Source organism: Varroa jacobsoni, unplaced genomic scaffold (genome assembly GCF_002532875.2).
Source record: "Varroa jacobsoni isolate VJ856 unplaced genomic scaffold, vjacob_1.0 scaffold_374, whole genome shotgun sequence".
Taxonomy (NCBI): Eukaryota; Metazoa; Arthropoda; class Arachnida; order Mesostigmata; family Varroidae; genus Varroa; species Varroa jacobsoni.
Window position 1 is genome coordinate 134,593 of NW_019213276.1, and position 21,944 is coordinate 156,536.

The 21,944-nt window shown below is 40.7% G+C and overlaps 1 protein-coding gene and 1 long non-coding RNA gene across 21 annotated transcripts in view; one reads left to right on the plus strand and one right to left on the minus strand.

Moving 5' to 3' along the window:
• Positions 1–388: 388 nt before the first annotated feature.
• The window catches only part of Esyt2 (extended synaptotagmin-like protein 2), an 80,732-nt gene continuing 59,176 nt past the window's right edge, over positions 389–21,944 (minus strand). For 14 of the 18 annotated variants that reach the window (XM_086968037.1, XM_086968035.1, XM_022832170.2 and 11 more), the window contains 14 exons: positions 21,664–21,740; positions 21,108–21,264; positions 19,720–19,914; positions 17,551–17,632; positions 16,475–16,680; positions 16,138–16,227; positions 15,088–15,177; positions 14,521–14,709; positions 13,467–13,772; positions 9,433–9,740; positions 9,131–9,241; positions 8,464–8,616; positions 3,836–4,039; positions 389–1,381 (listed from right to left, as the gene is read on the minus strand). In XM_086968037.1, the coding sequence (XP_086824163.1) occupies positions 1,360–1,381; positions 3,836–4,039; positions 8,464–8,616; positions 9,131–9,241; positions 9,433–9,740; positions 13,467–13,772; positions 14,521–14,709; positions 15,088–15,177; positions 16,138–16,227; positions 16,475–16,680; positions 17,551–17,632; positions 19,720–19,914; positions 21,108–21,264; positions 21,664–21,740 (2,190 nt within the window). In that variant the 3' untranslated portion in view covers positions 389–1,359. Of the gene's footprint in view, positions 1,382–3,835; positions 4,040–7,502; positions 7,613–8,463; positions 8,617–9,130; positions 9,242–9,432; positions 9,741–13,466; positions 13,773–14,520; positions 14,710–15,087; positions 15,178–16,137; positions 16,228–16,474; positions 16,681–17,550; positions 17,633–19,719; positions 19,915–21,107; positions 21,265–21,663; positions 21,741–21,944 lie in introns of those variants that run through there. The other 4 variants (XM_086968038.1, XM_086968040.1, XM_086968039.1 and 1 more) reach the window with 4 other exon arrangements.
• On the plus strand, positions 1,394–10,309 carry LOC111259860 (uncharacterized). Of its 3 annotated transcripts, XR_015310758.1 has the most exons (4): positions 1,394–2,792; positions 3,283–3,399; positions 6,137–6,764; positions 10,144–10,309. It is a non-coding gene; the product is annotated as an uncharacterized LOC111259860 (long non-coding RNA). The 3 variants fall into 3 exon arrangements; XR_002679882.1 differs by lacking the exon at positions 10,144–10,309 and having other exon boundaries at positions 6,137–7,483; XR_002679881.1 differs by lacking the exons at positions 6,137–6,764; positions 10,144–10,309 and having other exon boundaries at positions 3,283–3,695.

Below are 21,944 nucleotides of genomic sequence, written 5' to 3' on the forward strand. Positions count from 1 at the left end.
AATAATTTCTACTTGACATTGAGGCCACACGTAATGCTACTAGCAAATAACAACTTAGGGCGACGAAGCAAAACGAGGAGATCTGTTTAATGGAAATGATAGTTCGCTGGCTTCTATTCATTGCTGAACATAGCTTTAATGCCATAGTAACATGAATATATCTATTACTCATAGAATTAGTTCTATATATCTAGAGATATGCACAATGAAATTGTGCATATCTATGACTATGTGTGACTATCTACGTGTGGAGACTATTTCTGAAGCGAACTGCAGTATGACAGTTACAATCTTTTATTGATGGACTGCCATACGTTGCTTGCAGGGATAAAGTACGAGATAACACAACGCTAAGAGGTATCTAACTTTCAAAAAAAAAAACAACAAGTTTTTTTTTATCTTACTTTCAATGTATGCGTTTATTTATAGTTATAGGTCATTCCCGTTAGGGGATCGTATTATATATATTCCGTTGTGCTCAGCCATGTTACGTCCATGTTATGTCTTACCAACGGATGATGATCGACGTAATAATAATAGCGCATCGGAGCTCAACATGGCGCCATGACCTCGGCCCTTACGACTATCGAATCGTGTCGCAATAAAAAAAAAATAGCAAAAATTATCCAAAAAAGATTTCACCCTACTAATCGTCAAATATCAAGAAACCTACGTCACGTATAGCATGAGCCCGTAGCTTACATTATCCCAATCTTTTTCTACTGCCATTTGAACCATAACAAGAGCCGTCATCATCGATGTTGATTTTTTACTTCTGTATTTAGTAATACTGATACGACACGCTGACTGACGCAATGCACTTTCGAAATTCACACAGAATTAAATATCAGGAATGTCAAATACTGCTTAGTTGGTTTGTCGGTTGCAGGAAAGGCCTGACCTATTCAGCCTCAATCATTCAGATGCTCAGAAGCCGACTTCCATCCTTCCCCTTTCTGGCTGGCTGTGATTGTGCTAATAGACTAATAGTTTCTTTACAGAGGTGCACCGTGAAGCGATTCGTTGACCAGCGCTTCTCTTTTATAGGAAAATCTCACTCCGGAAGTGTTTCATTTGACGCACGCCCTGACCACCAGATCGAAGTAAGTGAAGACTGAAGGTCGGCTCAGCCTGACCTACACGGTACATTCTTCTTCAGCCTTTGTAACAACAGGTACAGGTAGTTACTGATAGAGAACGTTGTTATTGTGCCGGCGGCCGTGTGACGCTGAGGATCGACGCGATGCGGGAATTGCGTCGCCAGGAATTGCTTTAATTCCTATTAGAGAAAAGGAACGTGAGCTCTGTCAAGGCAAAGGCCGATGATGATGACGAGGATACGCGAGGCTGAAAGGTGTCTTATGCTGGCGACAGGAAGTACCTGGAAGCCATACGCAGATATTTAAGGGAAGATATGAAAATGGCCGGAAACGGCATATCGTGTGTGAAAAAAAAAGATTTCTAGACCCAGTGACTACGTGGGGCTGGCTTTCGCTTGAATACGACAACTGCTTTAAGCAAATTGACATCTGATGCAGTTCTTGTGGGTATTCGTAAGCAAAGTTGGATAGAAAAACTACTGACATATTAAAACTTTTCATTTGTAATGTATATATTAGGAAAGAATAATTTTTACTGTCAGCGGAATGCTACCCTCGATCTATTTCCTTATTAGATATACGTTTATCGTTAAACTTTAGCTGATTACAATTGACCGAAATCAGTAGTAGTCAGTATCAGGTATTAATTTATCACATTTAAGGGAAGTTGGTATCTTCGCAATTTTGAAAAGTGTCTATCACTAACATGTTACTATGTATTAAACGTGTGCTATACGTATATCTTGTAGTTCAAATCGTTCAGCTACTTGTCCTTCAATAATCGATTGCTCGACTATCAAAAGTTGGAAATTACCACCACTGTGGTCTATGAAATAGATAAGCGCAATCGTTTCATCGCGAGGGTATTCACGAGAAGCAACGACGCTTCAGCAAATGACCATAAATTTGCAAATGACCCCATGAACCTCCTAGGTTCAATTTGCAGACGAGAGACTGCATAAAAAAGAAAGTAAACATCGACAGTCATCATGGGCTAGGCATTCGAATTAAGATGCCCATGAGAGCCAGGCGTCGTTACTGTCTAACCAAGCATCAATATCATTTAGGTCCACATAGTCTAGTTTTTGTATCATGATCATCCATAGTCTTTCTTTCGATTCTCATACGGGGCTCTCCATAAGAAAGAGGCTGTCGACCGAGCTGTGAAACCACTGGCACGTGAATATCATAGGAATCCCTTGATCATTCGTACCGATTGCGCGTATAGCGGAAATGACCTATAATGTTTGTATATATACTGCAACAATTGATACTGAAATACCATAGAGACACGTGCATTAAAAACACTGAAATTTTTATTCAAAATTCAAAACAGTGCCCATAAATTTCTGTTTTTCTTCTGTTTAAGGACGAAGTGATTTCCTATATTGTCATGTCTTGTTCTCGACAGCACAAGTTTCGAATTGTGTCAAATAGAATAATGCCGGCGACGCGCGCCCAATGCAGGCGGTAATCAATGAATGGGTGCGGCCACGATCTGCCCGCGTTCGACCCAAAGGCCCTTACGACGTGGACATCATACAAGTATCACTCGCTGCTGCCAAGTGAACGAATTTTGAATCATGATCCTTCCGCAGATTGACCCACGGAAATCTTGTTACTTCCTCCAAAGGATCAAGGATTGACCTTCATTGCAAATGACCAGTACTAGCTAATAACTAGCATTTTATGGTAAGTAATTTCTATCCCTATTTATGTTCTCTATATTCCACGCTTGCTGTAGCCTAGCACCGTAGCGTCGGATTTTTATACAAAGGTCTGCTCTAACTTCCTAGAATTTATGACAGAATTTCATGTAGTTCGTAATTGATAATCGGATATTATTCCATTCGAATAGGCTGATATGCTACAGAATAGATATATTTTGTATGAAGATCTTTTTCTTACCCCCATTATACTAGATTTATTAACCTAAGATTCCGAGAGAAATCTCGGTGTCATACGTCTCAGGTCATGAGTCACGTCAAACAGGCTTTCAGTGCGGTTTGAGCGTGCTAAAAAAAAACTGCAGTAATACCTGCATTTAGGCTCAGAAGGTGCAGTTCTGTTGAAATTTAACGTACTTTCAATTTTATCATGATAAAAGCACACATTCTGCTTGGGCCCATTAAAATATTGCCACCGGAGAAGTGGGTTGAACATAGTTTTGTCTTTTTTTCAGAAAATTTCGGTGCGAACGATGCTTTTCGTGGTTGACTAATTACGGAGAAGTTGAACGAAACCAACACGTAGATAGCTATACCATATCGCCGCGAAACTCAACGCCCACTACCATGAGGTTTGCATCAATCAAATGAAAAAGCTGGCTACAGAAAAAGCTTGATACAAAAGAATAAACTCAATTGTATTTCTAAATGTAGAGGTACAGATGGTCAGATGGTCTCGCTTCGGAGCTTTTCACCCAGAAAGTACAGAAACGCTAGAATTATGTTACAGACGAAGCGCAGAAAGTCATAGATCAAAATGACATTGTTACAAATACGATATTGAAATCTAAAATCTATTTGCTTCGAATTTAACTTGAAATGATTAGAACTTTCTCGACGACCGGATATCTTGCGTCGTTTTTACGAATGCCCTGAGTTTTTCTTTCTCTGTTGTCTTAGACCTGCTAATACTTTAATTAATTTGCGGTAAGGCAGTATCTTGATGTCGCACACGAATTATGCCAAGCTTTAAAAACATTTAATTTTTCCGTTATAGTGCTTACTTACCATTCCGTGAGTGCGGTGACTCCGTTAAGTTGATCCAGTGATAGGATAAGTTGTCCTAAAAGTTTTCTTTTGGCGTTATTGTGGTTCAAGTTTATGATTCGCTTATTCATGTTAAACACGCTTGCACGTTTTGTACTGCGACACCGTAATTGCAGTTGTAGGGACACCAACGCTAGCTCGTGAGCGGCCACGTCTAATTCCAACCTGTTTCGGACATGTCGTTGCATAGAGAGATGATTGTAACGAATAAGCAATGACATAATAAAAATGGCAAACAAGACACGAAACGATAACGAAATGTCCCTTTGAAAACACGAATAGTACTATAGATTAACCGCGCTAGAAAACTTTTCTACAAACACACAGCGTCGGATGCGTCTACTGCGAGTATTCACTGATAGCTAAACGCAAGCGGCTCGCTGTAAACATTGACACATCATGAACGATGTTAGGAGATCTATGTCGCTCTAAATCTGGGAGCTTTTAAACGGATCATTCAACCGGGAAATGGAAGCTTATTGATTTAACCAAAGATGATACATTTCAAATAACGGGGAAACCCACGTTGAACTTGAGACGCATGAAGCGAAACTAACTATAAAATGCATGTCGTTACATAACAAATAAAAAAAACGTTACGTTATCAAACATTAACTACTGCTATCGAGAGTAGGTGTTCAACCGTATTGAATAGGAGGCCTGTGGAGTGCCTGGATATCTATGGGCCTTTGTAGGTAGTTGGGTTACAGACACACATCGACCATAACAACGAAGTTTCTCTTAAGTAAGCAGTATTAACTAAAATATCTGGTTCTGTATAGGTAATCCGCAATATTCATTCCGGATATATCATGGTTAGTTTGGATCATCGCAAATCTATTGCACTGGTCCTCATGTTAGCTAATGAGCTATAGGTAAAAAGGAAATTCTCATAGTAAACAATTCTATTCTGTCACGATAAATCAAACGACGATCTTCTCAATCCTGAACGCTTCGCTTTTCTACCAACCCGTCTATTTCTTGGGTAGGCAGCTCTTAGGAACAAATGCCCACCAACCTTTTTCACCACTGTCATTCAAACTACACGAAAGCTTCGAGGACAACACACTAAGAGACTTCGTGTTTTGTTTCTCTTGAACTTCTAAGGCTCCGTGGCAGTCTAGAAATAACCGGCAAACTTTGGGTTGCCTTAGCCGGCCGAGGTACAACTGGTCCGCGTAACGTCCACCTCAAAGGGAAATATTATTACCATCTTTTATGCTGTCCTCCTATATGCGTTTGCACCGTACCTGGTCATGCCGTTCTGTTTCAATGTGTCCTGTGATAGCCCATTCCCTACCTATGGTGGATCATTAATGCTATATTTATGTCACTTATAAAATTTTCCGTATCAAAATCAACATAGATATGTGCCCCAATCTTCGGCTCAATTTAGCCCCAAGGCATATTCTGGGCATGTATCCGACGTGTCGAAAATATATATGTAAGAGAAGTTGAACGCTTTGCTTGATCGTGATTTACTACGACAAATCCGGACGCAATTGGTTTGGGTCCTCTTATCCTAACTTTATGGTGTGAGGAAGATAAAAGGGCTATATTTTACCTTAACGTACCTCCCCATGTGCTAGGGCTGATCACCCTATAACGGCTATAGACTGAACCGTTGTTAGGTGCAAGGAACCATGATACAAAAGTCAGTTTCTTTCTATATATATATATATATATATATATATATATATATATATATATGATAGAACTAGTAAACAGGTACTCTAGTTAGTTTTTCGTCGTTATCATTGAGCCGCCGAAATGAACCAATTTTGATTCAAAGTTGGTTCATTAGATATGGATTACGATAAATAAAACGATACAAGCTACTGTTAAGCTTTACTTTATTCTTCGTTCCTGCATAAAGACTATACAATTTTCATTAAAGTATACTCGCTACAGGCTACTCTATTGAGTACTTGCTATGTCAAAATTTTGACTCCATCTACGTCCTTAGTCCATCGTAAAACAGTGGGCGATTCGTCGCTTCGCTAGCTCATATGGGCTTTGCTTCAGAACTGAATATCTAAGTGAACTCTACAATTTGTGGGTAGTCATCATTTTCTTTCTAGGCTTTTCGAAAACTTTGTATGTAGAGTTAAACGCAATGAGATTTGACACGGAAAATGATAGCATGTAACCGGCATGTCAACCAATGGAAATGTTATAGCACGCCCTATTTGCGGTCGCGGTGTTTATTAAACACAACACTGACCAACGTCTTGTATGTTGATTGTATGTACACGTTCTCAGATGTTTGCGATAACTCAAGGCTATGGTAGGGCAATGATCGTCCTAAGTTGCCGGGGAAACCAGTGTCACCATTCTGCCGCGCTCGACAGCCGTTTCCTGCTCTCTTGAATTCAGATCGCCGATTCTTTGCTTTCAGTTGGAAGGTTTTCCTTTAGATTAATCTCGCTCTACTGGGGGTTAACAGTTTGAACGGAACAACATCGATACGTTGATCTCAAAGCAAAGAACTCAAATCACTATTATTTTCCTATCTTGAACGCACACAGGTAATAACGTTCGCAGACAGCCAGACCGTAAGCCATACTTTTTTCCCTGCCGTATATTGTTTGATAACTACTTTGCCTCCACATGTTGGGTATCTGATCAAGCGAAGTTTTCCCTATTCAATGTCCCGACTTATGGAAAGCGCTTGATCGTGAGGCCTGTTTTTGCCTGCACTAGCCCTCAGTCTTATTAAGACTGGAAAACTGGAAGTCATTTTAGATTGGTCCAGTCACCACCGGTCAGATCGATAAACGCACGCCAAGAAGATACAATCGTAGCGTTTGTATGGCCAGAGAAAAGTCTCTTAGCCAATATAGTCATGGAATTACACGGCAATTTTCGCTGTGGCAGCTTGGTTACTATGGTAATTATTATACGCACTCATTAGAATTAGAATTAGAAAAATAAAATGGAAAAAGAAATTACATTGTTGTTGGTTGGCGACCCTGTACTAAGTCCGTGATGTACGTAATGGCTGTAAATGTTGGTTAAGTTCTCTAAGTACCGTGTTTATACCTCGACAACGAAGTTACTTCTGATTTCGTGATGACAAAAAGAGCGATATAAACACGATTTCAATGACATATGATTATGATGACATTAACTAATCGTTTGAGTGCCAGTGGAGCTTGCAAAATGCTCGACGAAGTTGTAACCCCCAAATATTTTTTATATATATGTGTACAATAGAAAAGTAAACATTTTTACATTGTTTATCTAACGAGATAGGTTGCTTGAGGGAGATATATGTACAGAGCAAAGTCCATGATTAGCAATTTTTTGTCCGGCTGTGACCGAGTAGCAAATGCAGTTCTGTTTTCGGTCATTTCAATACTCCCAGTTATGCGAAAAAAACCCAGCACAGCAAATGGTAACGGTGTGTAACATTGATCATGGGGCAGTTTGACTAGATACTGTTTTCCCATACTGTTATTGCATATTGAAATCCTACGTTTGCCCAGGTTAAGAAAGATAAAAGTTCACACACAGGGATCGACATCGAACGCAAGAGCATTTCAATGTTCTTAGTTGTGTTGACATTTATTTATCCCTTAAAGAGCCACTTCCTGTACTCCGTGTGCAAAATAGCCATCTTGCTTACCGATTCCGAGTACTAATGGCAGCTTCGTCAACGTCCAGTTACTGGCGTAGCTAGTTGCAATGATGTAACGGTAAGTTACGCAAGCAGCTCGTCGGCCCATACGACGTTTCCTAACACGAGAGTGATACGAGTAACGTTTATCGAGGCGCACGTTTTTAATCGTCTGCGTACAATGTATAGCATGCTATTTGTACACGATTCAAGTGTAAGGCCAGCGAATGATCGCCGTATGCGACGAATCAGCGCTCATGTTAATGTGGTACGGGAAATTGGATTTGGTAGCCGACTCTACGAAACTGCTGTACGTACAGGCCGAGGTGCTGGACTTGTACTTGTGCAATTGTAAGTACAATACCTCAGTGGTAAGGTCGACTCGGAAAATTGTCAGGAGAACAGAGAAAGGGCGTTACTTCGCTCAGCTTTACTCCCGCTCGACGCCAGGACAGCGGTTCGGCAATAACTACAGCAGTAGCACGCAAAACAGAAAAGCCAACCGTTGACCTCATGAATTAAAGCGGAAACTGAAGAAGTCTGTGTCCGCTCGTTTGAACTACAGAGGGACCGCTAATCAGAATCTACAACATTAAGCACGCAGGTGTTAGTCAGTTGTTACTTGGCAGTTGCTCAGTAAGGTGCAAGGTCCACGGTTTGCGAACGGTTTTATCCTCTCCTATCTTGATCGTAAATGTACATTTTGTTGTTTTTTTGTTGACTTTTTCACATTTTGCTCGCTGTTGATTTGATATATCTCATAAATCATCTCTAAATACAAACCGGTTGTATAGCTAGTACAGGGGGGGAAGAAGTCCTGATGTCTGTAAGGTGAAGGGGTTTGTGATGTTGGAAAAAATGCTTTGGATCTGACCGAAAATAGATTCGGAAAAAAATAGGCTGCTATTTGGACGCGCTGAAACTAAAACAATAGATCTACATTATACCAGTCAAATAACAGTTAACTTACGTTTCGTCAAAATCGATGATCCCGGAAGAATTGACCCTGATCGGCCGTGTTTTGTGCCAGTTTTCCTTGTGTTTTACCGTATCGCACGGACTCAGTTGCACCTTGACGTAGACTTCTTCTTCGTCACTGGCCACCACAGGCGGTGGCAAATCTCTAAAGAAACCCAAAGACTTACAAAAATCTATCTCTAACGTTCACCTCTTAAACCTGCAAGAGCTAATAATGACTGGCTTCAGTGAGGATATTCGCAACTCCTTTTAAAGAAGTTGCAAATATACTCGTTCGACTCTTCCCAATATTTACAACAAAACACAAACGGATACCGCGTAAACTGAAGCTGAGGTCATAAGAAAAAAAAACAATTACAGTCTTAATAGACACAAAGAAAAAAATTCGACGGAAAATTTCTTCAATTTTTTAGACACAAAATTTGTCTAGAATTTTATAGCTTCTTTTTGCTGGAATAAAGCTAAAAAACCTCTGGTTGGTGAGACCGGTGGGGATGGGGAATCCCTCGAATTTTGTCAATGACATCACACGACAGGCCTCATTAAATAAAATAAAGAAAAATAATACAACTTTTCTGGAGTAAAGCCCTATTGAACAGTTGAGTTGACAGCCGTTTCCCAGTAGAGCAGATTACTGCCTACTGCCTGTTGTCGCTTACTTGACTTGATGTATAACACACACGAGTCTGTTTCGGGGAGGGCTATATCGAAGGGTGACACGCATTTGCGTGTTCCACGTCGAGGAGCTGCCGAGGCCACCTAACGATGGGCTGAAAAAGCATCAGACAGAGGAGCAACAATATGATTGGATGTAAATTCATCTACTCTGTGCTCTTAACTGATATACTGCTATACTATGCATATGTCAGACTAAATAAAACCGTACAATGTTTGAAAATTTGACTTTGAATTAAAAACATTATTTCAGTATTGCTTAACTGTTGTCAGTCCTGACACATACCTCAGGGTGGGCCTTTGGAGACTCGTTCGGGATCCATGGAAAGTTTCGAGGATCGGTGAAATGGTTGAATGGACCATCTCATCCATCGAAGGTAGCTCAGTCTTTCGCGGTGTTGAGGGCATGCCACTCTGCGAAAGGGGCACAATGCCACTCCCAAACGTGTGTGTAGAAGGGCCTTGTGTGCTGACTACTGAGCCGCCTTCCCCGGACGGCGGATAATCGCCGTGTTGCCCCGATGAACTACGCGAATAACCGGGTGTGGTCGAGCGATTGCCACCGCCTACCAAATTGCCACTGCTTTGAAGAATCTGCACAAGTACAGCCAGTATCACGGAAAATGTCAGCGCACTGAATCGAGTTTTAATAGAAAACATGAATGAGAGACGTACTAAGCTCATCATATTATGGCTGAATTCGTTAAACTTCGTTTACTATTAAGCTTATTTACATTTGCTAAAGACAACAGCCGGACTGATAGCCCCTTGTGAGACATCAAACTCATTCATTGTAGTGTTCAAACACATGCACTTATATATACTTATATTATACTTGATTAGCCATACTCTAAATATGTCTATGTATAGTACGTATAGAGATATCCGTAGGAGTTTAGCGCTGGTAAAGCATTCGCCAACAACTTCATAAAACCAATGGTTATATCTATACTAAAGGACAACAAAATCATTAATATGTGTTTCCTTTTCTTCGTAGAAACAGGATCATACACACGCTTCCAACGATAGAGAACAATAGGATGAACAGTGCTCACGAAGTCGCATTCTGTTGAGACAGCAAAAAGCAACATAGCCCTAATTCGAAATAAAACAAGTTTGCCGCCGTCCTCTGGCAAGATCTGGTTCAGTCTGTTCAAAATGGACACTCGGACAGAATTTTTTAATTAGACTAAACGAATACATATGCACGACATCGGGCACGTTTAGCACGTCAACGAATATTTGGCCTCTTCCTTTCTTCGTTCCAATTTCCCTTTCCACTATTCTCTGCCTTTAGCTGTTTCCTTTTCGTTTTCCTTCTCGCCCTTTTGTTGTCTCCTTTGTTTTCCCTTTTTATCGCCATTTTTTGTTGACTTTTTTCTTCCTTTATATCCTGTGCTCTTCCCGCTCGCCACACGTTTTCATCTGCTCCGCCCCATTTCTCGCCAACTCTCTCTCGGCTCTCTTGGTACTTAAGGTCTCTACATGAGAGACTCTGCTATGGCCAAGAAAATTTCTTCAGGCCACACCCGACGGCTAATGCTAGTATAATATCAGGGACGTGAATGCCGCTCCGAAAGGAAGACAGCTTGCAACAGTAGCCTAGGGTCAGTGTACGTATCCTAATCTGCATCACTTAGTAACCTGCAGCCGACCAGAGCTGACCAGCTGAGAGCCAGATATCCACATATACACGAACGAAAGAACTCTGAAGCAGTATCTGACGGCAGTAATCAACGTCTGACGGACATAAAACCCGCAACAATCATTACTTAATGAAAAGGAATACTCACTCCCACATGTGCCGGGAGGTCAGCCTATAACTACGATGACATTAGCGGATGTGATTTCAGTTACGTGGTACCATACAATGGATCATACGGGCTGAGTTTTGTTTATATCATGAGCATATGTGTATGTCCCTATCTCCACACAAGAGACATCCGCCGGCGTCTGTCCTACCCATCTTTAGATAGCTAGACGACAAGCTTCCGGTTACGAGCAGCGAAGTTTATATATTTGACTATTCTTTACCTATAATCAAGTTTCTAGCCAATATACTACTGTAACGTACTTACTGCGCAGTCGTTGCTATATTGCATTCCGGTCAAACTGTCCAAAGTTGTTGATCTGCCGTCAAATAAATGCTCATAATGAGAGAATATTCAAACCGGATAATGTATAAACCTTGTATAACGAGCATTTTTACGTATTAATTACTTGGCACTGTTTAGGATACTCCTGAACTGGATGAATTTCTGTTGGCCGATGTTACCCGTCAAGCCCTTGTTACATTTCGATGTAACGCTATTTGACACGTCTAGCACTGAACCGGCGTTGTTAAACGTGTCCCGTTGTTTGCAAACGGCAAACGCCGTTGAATCACAGTGCAGAACGGCTGATTCGTCCAATTGGTTGCGTATAGTCTGGTAATATGAGATATCGTGGCTTCAAAGGCACACACATATGAAAATGCGTTAAAATGTAACAACATCTCCATCTTTGATGCACTTGTTCAATTTGAGGAGAGACCCCTGGCCTAACTACAAGCCTGTTGATTGGGTTTGCGAATAGGCAAAGGCTGTGCTTATTATTTAGCCTGATTATTTCTCATTTAGTGCTGATCGAGCGTTATGCCGCTTGGTAAGTCTTTTGGCCGCCTTATACAGGTGGCGCCATCGATGTTCGAATCATACAATTTTACTTTTATTTGGCGCCCCAAATATCCTGCAATGCAACAACGCCGGATATCCATTTTTTGTACGTCAAGAACTGCATAACAGGTAAGCTTATATAACTATTATCTCAAATCCATCTTGGGGAGTTCGGCCGAAATGTGCTTGTGAAGTCGAAGACGTTATCTCTTCATTTAGTCAGCCCTTTCTGGATAGTATCCTCAGCTGTAGTCTTGGTCGCACGCACCACAAAAGAGTTCTAAGTAGGTATAGTAAAAGCTTGTAATCTAAATGAAACCATAAATCTGAGGCAAATGATCCTTTTTGTGCGCTATACGACGCCTGACAATCAGCAGATGAAGAAGGAACGCAATAAGCCGAAGTAGGCATTACTTATACATCGACGTAATAGCTATGACGGTTTTCCTGATGTATGACATTATTGCACGTTATGATTCTTGTTATCCTACTGAATAATACTATAGAAATCTCCTTAGTTAATTTAAACTGCAGTCTAAGGGAGCATAATAATAATCGCGTTTTCATGTTTTACGACTCCTTAGGTCCAGCAAAAAGCTTCCTTACTTAGCCTTACTTAGGAGCATAACATGTTTATGTGCATAATCTAACACTATTGGTGCACTTCAATATACATATATATGTGTTTCACTTTGTATAAATGTATATATATTGGGTTGTCGGAAAATTATTGAGCGTTCGATAGTCTGAAGTCACATAAGGTCTCAGATAAAATAAATGTCTGTCATTTAAAATTTGAGATTTGGCAGTAGTAGACGTACAAAATTATCAAAACAGTTCTAGCTAGATTTAATATAGTGTCTTGAAGATTCACTAATCCTGAAAACTTTCTTCAAGAACTTCAAGAAAAAATTGCTAAGTTATACATTTATATTACGATAAAAATGTGAGGTCTATTCAGGCCTTGAAAAATTGTCCCGTTTATGGTCAAAGTGCATTATAGGGAAACGGCCCAAAGATTGTCCCGTCGGCTTCGTTCTGGAATTTCGATGCGAAGGACGCCTTTCATAGTAATCGACCAAATACGAAAAAACATTTTGTGGGAATTTTTACAAAACTGACGCGTGAGTAGCCAATATATCGCCTAACACCTTCAGACCATTTGAACAAAGCTGATTACAAAAAAAAAACTTAACATTTAGGTCCGTGACGAGTCGACGCAAATGAAATTTACTCTATCGTATTGAAACGTTTCAAAAACACAACGAAATCAAGTCATTTCCAAAGAGCTTGATTACGGATGATCAAAAGTAATCATAATATAATAAAAAAGAAGAACAAATATATTTCACAATCGATGCCAGAGCCCAGACTGACGAATAGGAAGGACTCAGAAGCTACGAACTGCTGCCTCCTAACATTCAGTCCTCTACTGTCAACACTCACCAATATCCGACCAGAACGATAATAACGTACATGTTTAGCTACCCGCAGAAAATCCCAAATAAACTTGACGAGAAGCTTTAACACATTCACTGTGTAACCCGTATCTTGTACCGTCTGTTTCGGTTTGTGCAATGGTATTACTTGGTCAACACTATCGACAACCCAATACATTGTTGCATACATTACACATATTATGTATACTAATTCAAACAATACGTACGCGAAGCTGGAGTGTAAGCATAAGCTTGGCGTTGTTGGTTCCTTTGAGGGCAAGCGGTTCATCGAGACGCATGTCGCCCTCCTTTAAGAGTCTGGCTGTGCTGACCGAGGCACTACCAACACATTGACCACTTTTAGTGTCAAGGACTCGCGCATTCACCTCGCCGATATCGGGGTTGGCACACAGAAATGAGAACGTCTCTTCCCAGACAGGATTGATCGAATTGGCCACGATCGTGCTCCGACGTTCCTCTTTGTCAACGCTCAGCACTACCTGACACGACGGCTCCGCTGCCTTCGAGCCCACCTTCCGATGTCAACGAATAGCGAGGGGCAACAGATTAGGACCAAGAGAAGAAGGCGGGATAAAGAGGGTAAGTACAAAGCGGTATAATTACATTGTACATATATTTACAGTGATAAGTATATATAGGCTATGGTGAGTATGTTCGTAAATGTTGAGCGTGTGAAACTGCTAGCGTATGAAGCCAGCGTCGTGTTTCGGCAATTAAACCTGGTATAGTACTCGAATGAGACTTGTTTAGGTTTAGAGAACGAACATTTCGCGGAAATATAGCTAGAAAAATAGACGTAAAACACACTTTATACCACTTCAGATTAGCATAATTAATATTAAAACTTACAAAATCATCAATACTATTTTATTACAACTAAATACAAGAGAAGTCTATCGTTCGAATGATTAAGCGTCTGCGTGTCTTCGTAAAACTTATGCACGGTATCGTCACTTCATAAATATCCCCCTACCCCTAAATGCCCTACGTCGCCAGCATCAGGCTTGTTAACAACTGGTTTTACCGCCTAAAATGAGACGGAATAGGTGACAGGAAGCCCTGATTGTTCTCATAGAGAACATCTGCGAGGTAACGTCACATCGGCCAGCGCGTTAGCAATTCAAAGCAAGATTGCAAAAAAGGAATTTAGATCTTTTAAAAACCGCAGGACCAAAGGACATATAGCCCCCTAGCGGTACTATTGATCTTCAGTACGCTTTTCCTAGACCTACCACTCCAAAACCAGGACTTATTGCCAACCTTACTAACTGGCGAGACGTGGTCCTGGAGGGCACGTTTAAAATCTATCGCCAAATTCTTGAACGGCGCGAACATATGCCAAATAAGCCCATCGTTATTTTCAAGTCCACAACCTTCTCCGCGTAATTGCCGTTCATCGTCGCTTGTCGTCACGGGCGTATCCGGGTCGGATTGAAACTGAGTAACCCGCTAAAGAGTCAAGGGAATAGCATGACGATTTAGTACGAAATCCCTTGACCTTTTTTGAATCTGCACGATGCCTAAAAACAATTCCTATGTCATAATTAGAACATGTGTTTACAGTTACAGATCACACTGGTAGAGACAGGATCCTGCAAGTGGTTGTGTCCTGTCCACAAGTTGGACGGCACAATAATAGAAATAATTATAGGATGCGGCTTATTTTTTTGACGAATGGTCAAGCTGCGCCGGTATGCTACTCCCACGAACAGTCAAGTGGCCCACCTTTTACCATATCTATTTATTTGTGTGTCTGTTTGTGTGGCGCTGACTGAACGTAGCCATAACCAATTATTGATGTTATATAAGCGAAATATGACTAGTCACCGGGAGTGCGGAGGCGCAGTCCAGAAAGACGGCGATTAGGCCGAGCGAATGTTGGTGGTTCGACGTCAGCGAACGTTTGTATTCCAATTCCTGAAATTCATGTTATCAAGCAAAAGCCCGGTGAGTTTTCGTGTTTTTCAGTACTTTGTATATTATCACCTTTAGGCCCATAACCCTGAATTTCAATGATAAAACATATCCCGTTTAACCAAAATAACTAAAATTAATAATAATGAAAACAAATGCATCAAATAATCACACGGAGACTTATACATTTTAGGCTAAGTTTCCGTGTAATTATTTGATGGATTCCAAATTGACTGATTAGTCGTCTAGCCATAAAGTGCATTCGAGCAGATGTCGTCTATATAATTAAAGCTTATCAGGCTCATCAACTGTTTCAAACGCCGCGCTGGAGATTGAAGGTTAGACATTTTGATGTCACAATCGGTAACATGATGATATCTAAGAGGCTCCTAATTTTGCAAGTATATCAACGTATATAGCAGTTTGAACTTACGAGTTTGATGCTTATAAGTAAAGTGCAAAGATGTTTTTTTCCAATTGTAATCCCTACAGGTGTTTATCCCTGATAAAACAAGATTTTCAAATCACCCGTTTTAGAAACTATGCGCTCTAGGATTGTTGAAATATTAATATATTAGTTTGTCGCGCAACCGACAAACATGTATACCAGTATTTCACCAGAGTCCCCCTAAGGCCCAGTGGAAAAGGTTTCCAAGCTAGGACGAAACAGATGAACGGATTGACGAGCGAAAATCGATTACCTGCCAATGGTGGCTGACTGTGAAATGTGGAGACTAAGGATTCTCTAACAGCTAGTACCAAAACATGCGAAACACGTTTCATGTGATAGAATTATAGCTAATATAGCAATGCAAAAAACATTTCTTTATAGCCTGCTCTTTGCTACCCACTTGTAACTATTGAGCATATCATTATGGGAAAACCTAGATGTTTGTACTTTCGGGTTCTGGTAGACCGCGTTACGACAGTATACGGAATCGTAGCAATTTTCTGACACAGTACCCGTTCGAGATCAGCAGGATTGGCGCTGAGTGTGACCCACTCGGTCCTAATATGGATTTGTCCACTTTTTACAGCCTCTAGCTTGAGCCACTGAAAAAAAAGCAATCAAAACAATTATTATTAGCAAAGATAGCATCGAGCGTACACATATCTCTAGCCGAATCTTCCATTGTTTACGTTCTGAAAACATTTTTATCCACAAATGACGATAAGAATTTGAAGAAGTTGATTCATGCTACAAGGAATGAAGCATAGACCATTAGTTGCAATCCATCTATTACTTCTTCTATTACTTACCGTCTAAATAAAAATCAGAGCTTTTCGTGCAGATACTAACCATGTCTGCTGTACATTTTTCGGCAAGATCAGGTATGCTGAGGGCAGTCCTTCCAAGAAAATCGTCCTTTGACGACTGATCTTCATCGTATACTTCAATGTCGAGTACAGATCCAGGTAACTGATGAACAACTGCCTCGCACGAAAAATCCCACCGGGGCGTAATCGTTGAGGGAATAACCTGCGTTCGGAATTCCGTCTTTCCAACTGGAACATGGTCGAAAGACATGCAAGATGTCAGTATGTGCGAAATAGAGCCGGAATATGAGATCCAGTTTACATTTGCCCCACATTAAATGTGGACGTCATGCTTCAACCCCCATCACGATGGACAGCATAATATTTAATGGACACAACACGTCAAGCAAAAATTTACGTAAAAAACATGTTACAAGTCAGGTTTCTCGAAAGCTTAGCTAAGAAGAAGAAGCTGGCTTACTTGCCCGTCTACACTGCACGTACCTCCAGTGCAGCATACACCGTCCCATGCATGTGTCGATTTCATATTAAGTAATATATATATGCAGTACGAAAGATAGTTTGGGCAAGGCATAGTTATCGAAAAGGGAAGAGCTCGGTGCAAATAATGTATTATGACAAAATTAAGCCGACTGGTATTAATTTATTAGTTATAAATGTGACCTTTCTTTATGAATGGACAGACTGACCCGGTACTTCGCGTGTTACGTATTATAAGTATTGTATAATATGTAGGACATTTTTAATCTTGTACGCTGTGATATCGCTCTCTATCATTTAGTATAGGCCCGGATGATAGCAACACTTAGCGACAATCACAGCCAATGCATTAGGGGTCACTCGTTATCGTTTAGTTAACCGTATCTAGGCCACTCGGCCTCGCTATAATATTTGCCCTTATCAATAACCGATTACGACGTCAAAATGTGAAGCGGATGCTGTTATGATGTTGGTCATTCGAGGCCCGTAGCGCTAATTACCAGAGGTGATATTATGGAATTAATATTAGGATAATTAGACTGAAAACAGTTATTTTGGTACCTAGAGCGAAAAGATGCTCAAGGGTTCATTGTGAACCACCCGAAAAACAGTACTCACCTGTCAACACTACATACGGATCGCTTTTCCCCATCCCCAGCATGCCGATGTCAGCTTTTACAAGTTTAGCGGCCTCGATAACCTAAACAAGGAGCAAATAAAGGGAGCCATACCCCACTATGGTTATCGTAAGCATGTTATACATTATCGCTGCGCCCCAGAAAGCTACCGCAGATTATTGTCTTTGATCACCTCTAAAAAATCGTTGCCTCTTCCTAGCATTCATATTTTTCATAGTTTAATTTCCTCTACCGTAAGTAAGTGCTTCCATCCATTTTACTTTGTAAATATTAAGTGTTAAAAATAGATCTAGCAGCTTCTAGGATTGCACCTATTTGACCGTTTAGCGATATGGTTCGTTCACGCATCAGCAGTGACGTGAGGAGACGAAATGCTCTAAATTACCAAACGTGTCGTATTCCTGAAAGCCGTTTAAAAGGAGATTATTTAACAGTATGCATTTTATATAAAACATTTATTAACGATAATATTTCCCATTTCATAGACATACCGTTTGATATTACTGTTGGGCAAGTTCGGATCAACATAGAGAACTATCTGATATTTGTCAAGGTTGCCATTCATAGACGCACTAAGCCAACTGTACGATGTACATGCTTCATCCGATGGCGTTTCCCGATGGGAGACCTGCTGGACAATATTTTGAGAGACACTAGCGACAGGACAATGCCGCAGAATTAGCGATCAAAAATAAAGCCGGCCTAACAGTACGCATCTATTGTATGCCCCATGTCTCGGATTCTGCTTAGCGTATAGAAATGCCATCTATCGATGCCGCCGTAGTCGACATCACCATGAGTCTATTTCAATGATCAGCTAATTACGAGACAGAATTGGGTTCAGTGGTAGAGCTGAGCATGGATCCATAAGAGGTAAGTCACTCGACCTGGTTGTAGATGTCGTGCAAGGCGCAGCTTGCTTTGTACTCCTGCAGACGCGGTCGTCGTGTGAGTATATAGATCTGGATATGATTAAAGCGATACTTGTTATTTCCACGGAATATGTAGTATAGAACTGCCCAAATCATGCCCATTAACAGTAATTCACGTCCGCAAAGACAATGAAAGCCACATTTGCTCGTTTCAGAAATTCATCATTAAATATTCGACATTTATTAACGTGGTAATAATAATAATAATACGATATCCGCAAGCGAACGGGGCGTTTGCACGTTGACAGGACCAGAATCAGTAAGTCAAGTATCGGAAGATAGAAGAACACGTTTCCTGAGCCAAGCACGGCTACTGCTTACTGAGATGCCACTAAAAACAAATTCATCGATCTGATAATGGATTAGCACCGTGCGATCGACGACGCTTCATCATGGGAGCTTCAGACTAACTCTTCACATAATCTTCATATAACTGGCGATAAACTGCAGCTGTCTGTTCGTATTCTGTCTTCAATGCACGTGGTGCACCTGTAGCATATTATCCCTATCCCAGTCAAATACACATTTCAACCGAAATCAAATACAATTTAGCGTGTAACTAAAAATGTTCCTACTAGACCTTTTTTTTTTTATGTGCACCCCGTACCAAACGCAGCAACTGTAGGCAACTGTCCATAGGACAAGGGTAACGCATTTTGCATACGCTGTGCGAACTCCTTCAATATGTAACTCTAACGTTCTAGAGACGGAGCAAACTACCCTGAGGATAGCGTGTGGCAAATAACGGATTAATCTTAAACGCCAACACAGGTATAGACTTCACACGGAATTATTACGAATATTGAATATATATATAGTGGACAAATAGTCTCAATATGAAAGGTCAAGGTTCACTTGGCCTATGTTTGCATTAACTGAAAGGCAAAATAAGATAACATTTCTCCAGCGATACAAATGTCAGAAGCAAGCGAAAGATATTGTTCGTATAGAATCGCAATGTGGAGCAGAGAATAACACAGATGCATTTTAGAAGACGTTAGAAGCAATTTGGCAACTACTTGCATAGCGGTTTCACACCTAGACATAATAACTTCTGTTTTAGCTAATCAATGAAACAGCAAAGATGACCTGTCTGATAGATAGTGTTCTGCGACGAGGTGCCAATAACACAAGTAACAATTTGAAGTTATTCTCCAGCTTCGTAGTTCGTCCGCTCAAGTCTGGAGTGAGGTTCGACAAAGGTGAGCACTACTAACCTGAATTCTAAGGACGCCAGACGGTAGAGAATACTTGAGCGTATGAGCAGAAACACTTTCGATCACCCGATATGTGTACTTATTCGGTAGAACTAGCACTTGAGAGATTTGGTCGGTAACGGCTTTCTTGAGCAGGTCGTTGACACCAGGAATCTCCATAATTTCTCCGACGTTCGTCAACGTGAAGTCCACCAACTGTACTCAACATGTAATAGGCAATGTGGCACATAAATATTAGTAAAAGTTAAGGAATACCACGATAGACTATTAATAGAATAGCGTTTGGTCGGACAGCTTCGCTAAACGAAGCCATGTCTCGCCCAAAGACAGTTACTTCTTCGACGAACTGGAGCAACCTATCGCATGGAAGCATTAGACAAATTGTTTTCCAAGGGTTCTGCTTGGAGTAGACGAGGATGAGCGCGCTCCCGCCTCAATCAGCCTACCAGCGATTCGGTATTATTTCGTGTGGCATAATCACTCGAGAGAGTGGTGGTAAAGCAAAACTCTTTCATTTCGATTAAATGCGCTAAGCGCACAATGAGCTCAGTCACCTATTTTATTATTCAATCCTCATACAACTGGAGAGAAGCTTGAAAAGCACTACTGCGGGCTGATTGACCTTGAACACAACGGTTTTCGAAATTGGACCAGTATCCAAAATTCTTGCACATTGACCTGAGTAAGTTCTTGTACGATCGACCTTCAATCAAGCCTGTTTAGCCATGGATGTCTGAATGTCTAGTAACGAAAGAGTAAACCATAAACGCATTGCCCTTTTTTATTAATATTAAAGTGAAGTATTCTTTCTAAACACGCGTGAATGGTCTCACTCAGCTTTGTAGCTGAGTCCTGTACAGAGTCACATTCGTTATGCGTAACTTCCTCAAGCAGAGATACGCCTTGCATATGACATGTATATATATATAGGACGGGAAATAATTTCGAAATAGTTGGGGATTGGTTTTGTGAGGCTGCGGCTTTGATAGACACATTTTGCTAAGCTCAGAGAAGTTCTGGAAGTAAATTCCGTTGCAATCTCTATTGAAGCCGTTCCTTTCGCTTAATGAACGGGAACGCGTTTTTACAGTCAAAATAGGTCGGTCCGCCCGTTTCGCAACTCTTGGGACTCGTAGACGAGCCAAGGCTGATGGTAATCAGGGGTTTAGAGTAAAATACCGTGCGCCTTTTCGTATCAGCGGGCTGGAAAGCAATATGGCAACGGTATAGAAATTGATTAACAATTAGTGTACTTATTTCACTAGTTGGTATGATCTATAATATTCGAGCCGTTGCATGATTCTAACCGATACGACGTCTTGATACTACTCTACTAACACTTAACAGCAAGTTTTAAGGCATGCGTCCCATTTCCAGTGATGACCTACCGGTGGCCGAAGAAAACAAGCAGTTACTCCTCCCACAAGTGGAATCTGTTTTGTGAGCGGTCGCAGCTCAACGCGCAAAAGTCCACGAAGTTGGACGTCGCGTATGCCGGCCTTAAAGCCTTTGATCTTGATCACGAAGCTGCAGTCGCCACTATAACTGTTATTCCGCAGAACAATACCGCAAACCCAATAGAAAATCGTGAAATTGATTGGAAGGCAAAAGTTCATATCATCTATATCAACCCGTTCCGTGTTTCCACAGAGCAAAGACAGTTCGCTAGCATCTTCCATATATATTGCCTTTTTTTTTGATATACCATGAAAAGGTTTTCTGCTTTAACTCGAAAAAGATCATTTATAGCAGCTGGTCGTGAGGGGTACGGCGAAACATTGCATTCACACAAAAAACCACTGCACTCACCTCAATACTTCAGCTTGTACTACTATAATTATTATATAGTTAATTATAATGATTCCTACACAATAGTGCAACAAAATAGATCGGCTCACACAGTCTTAACTACAATTTTAAACGCCATAGTAAAGACCTTCTTACATGAGATCCATGTCCATGATGATCTCGTTGCGGCCAATGTTTTCCCTGTAAACTTTTATTCCACCTACACGCGGTGACTAAAAAAACAAACAAATGTTTAACATGAAGCAGTATACTAGGTAACATCTTCTAGTGTTGCAATTTAACTACTCTGTTTGCATATAATACATTACCCTAAAGAAATTCTAGGTTTTATTAGTCGCCAGATTATAAAATATTACTGAGAAGTCTTATTCCTTTTTCTGAATGAACTGAATTGATACATGCATTTTCGGGTCTGA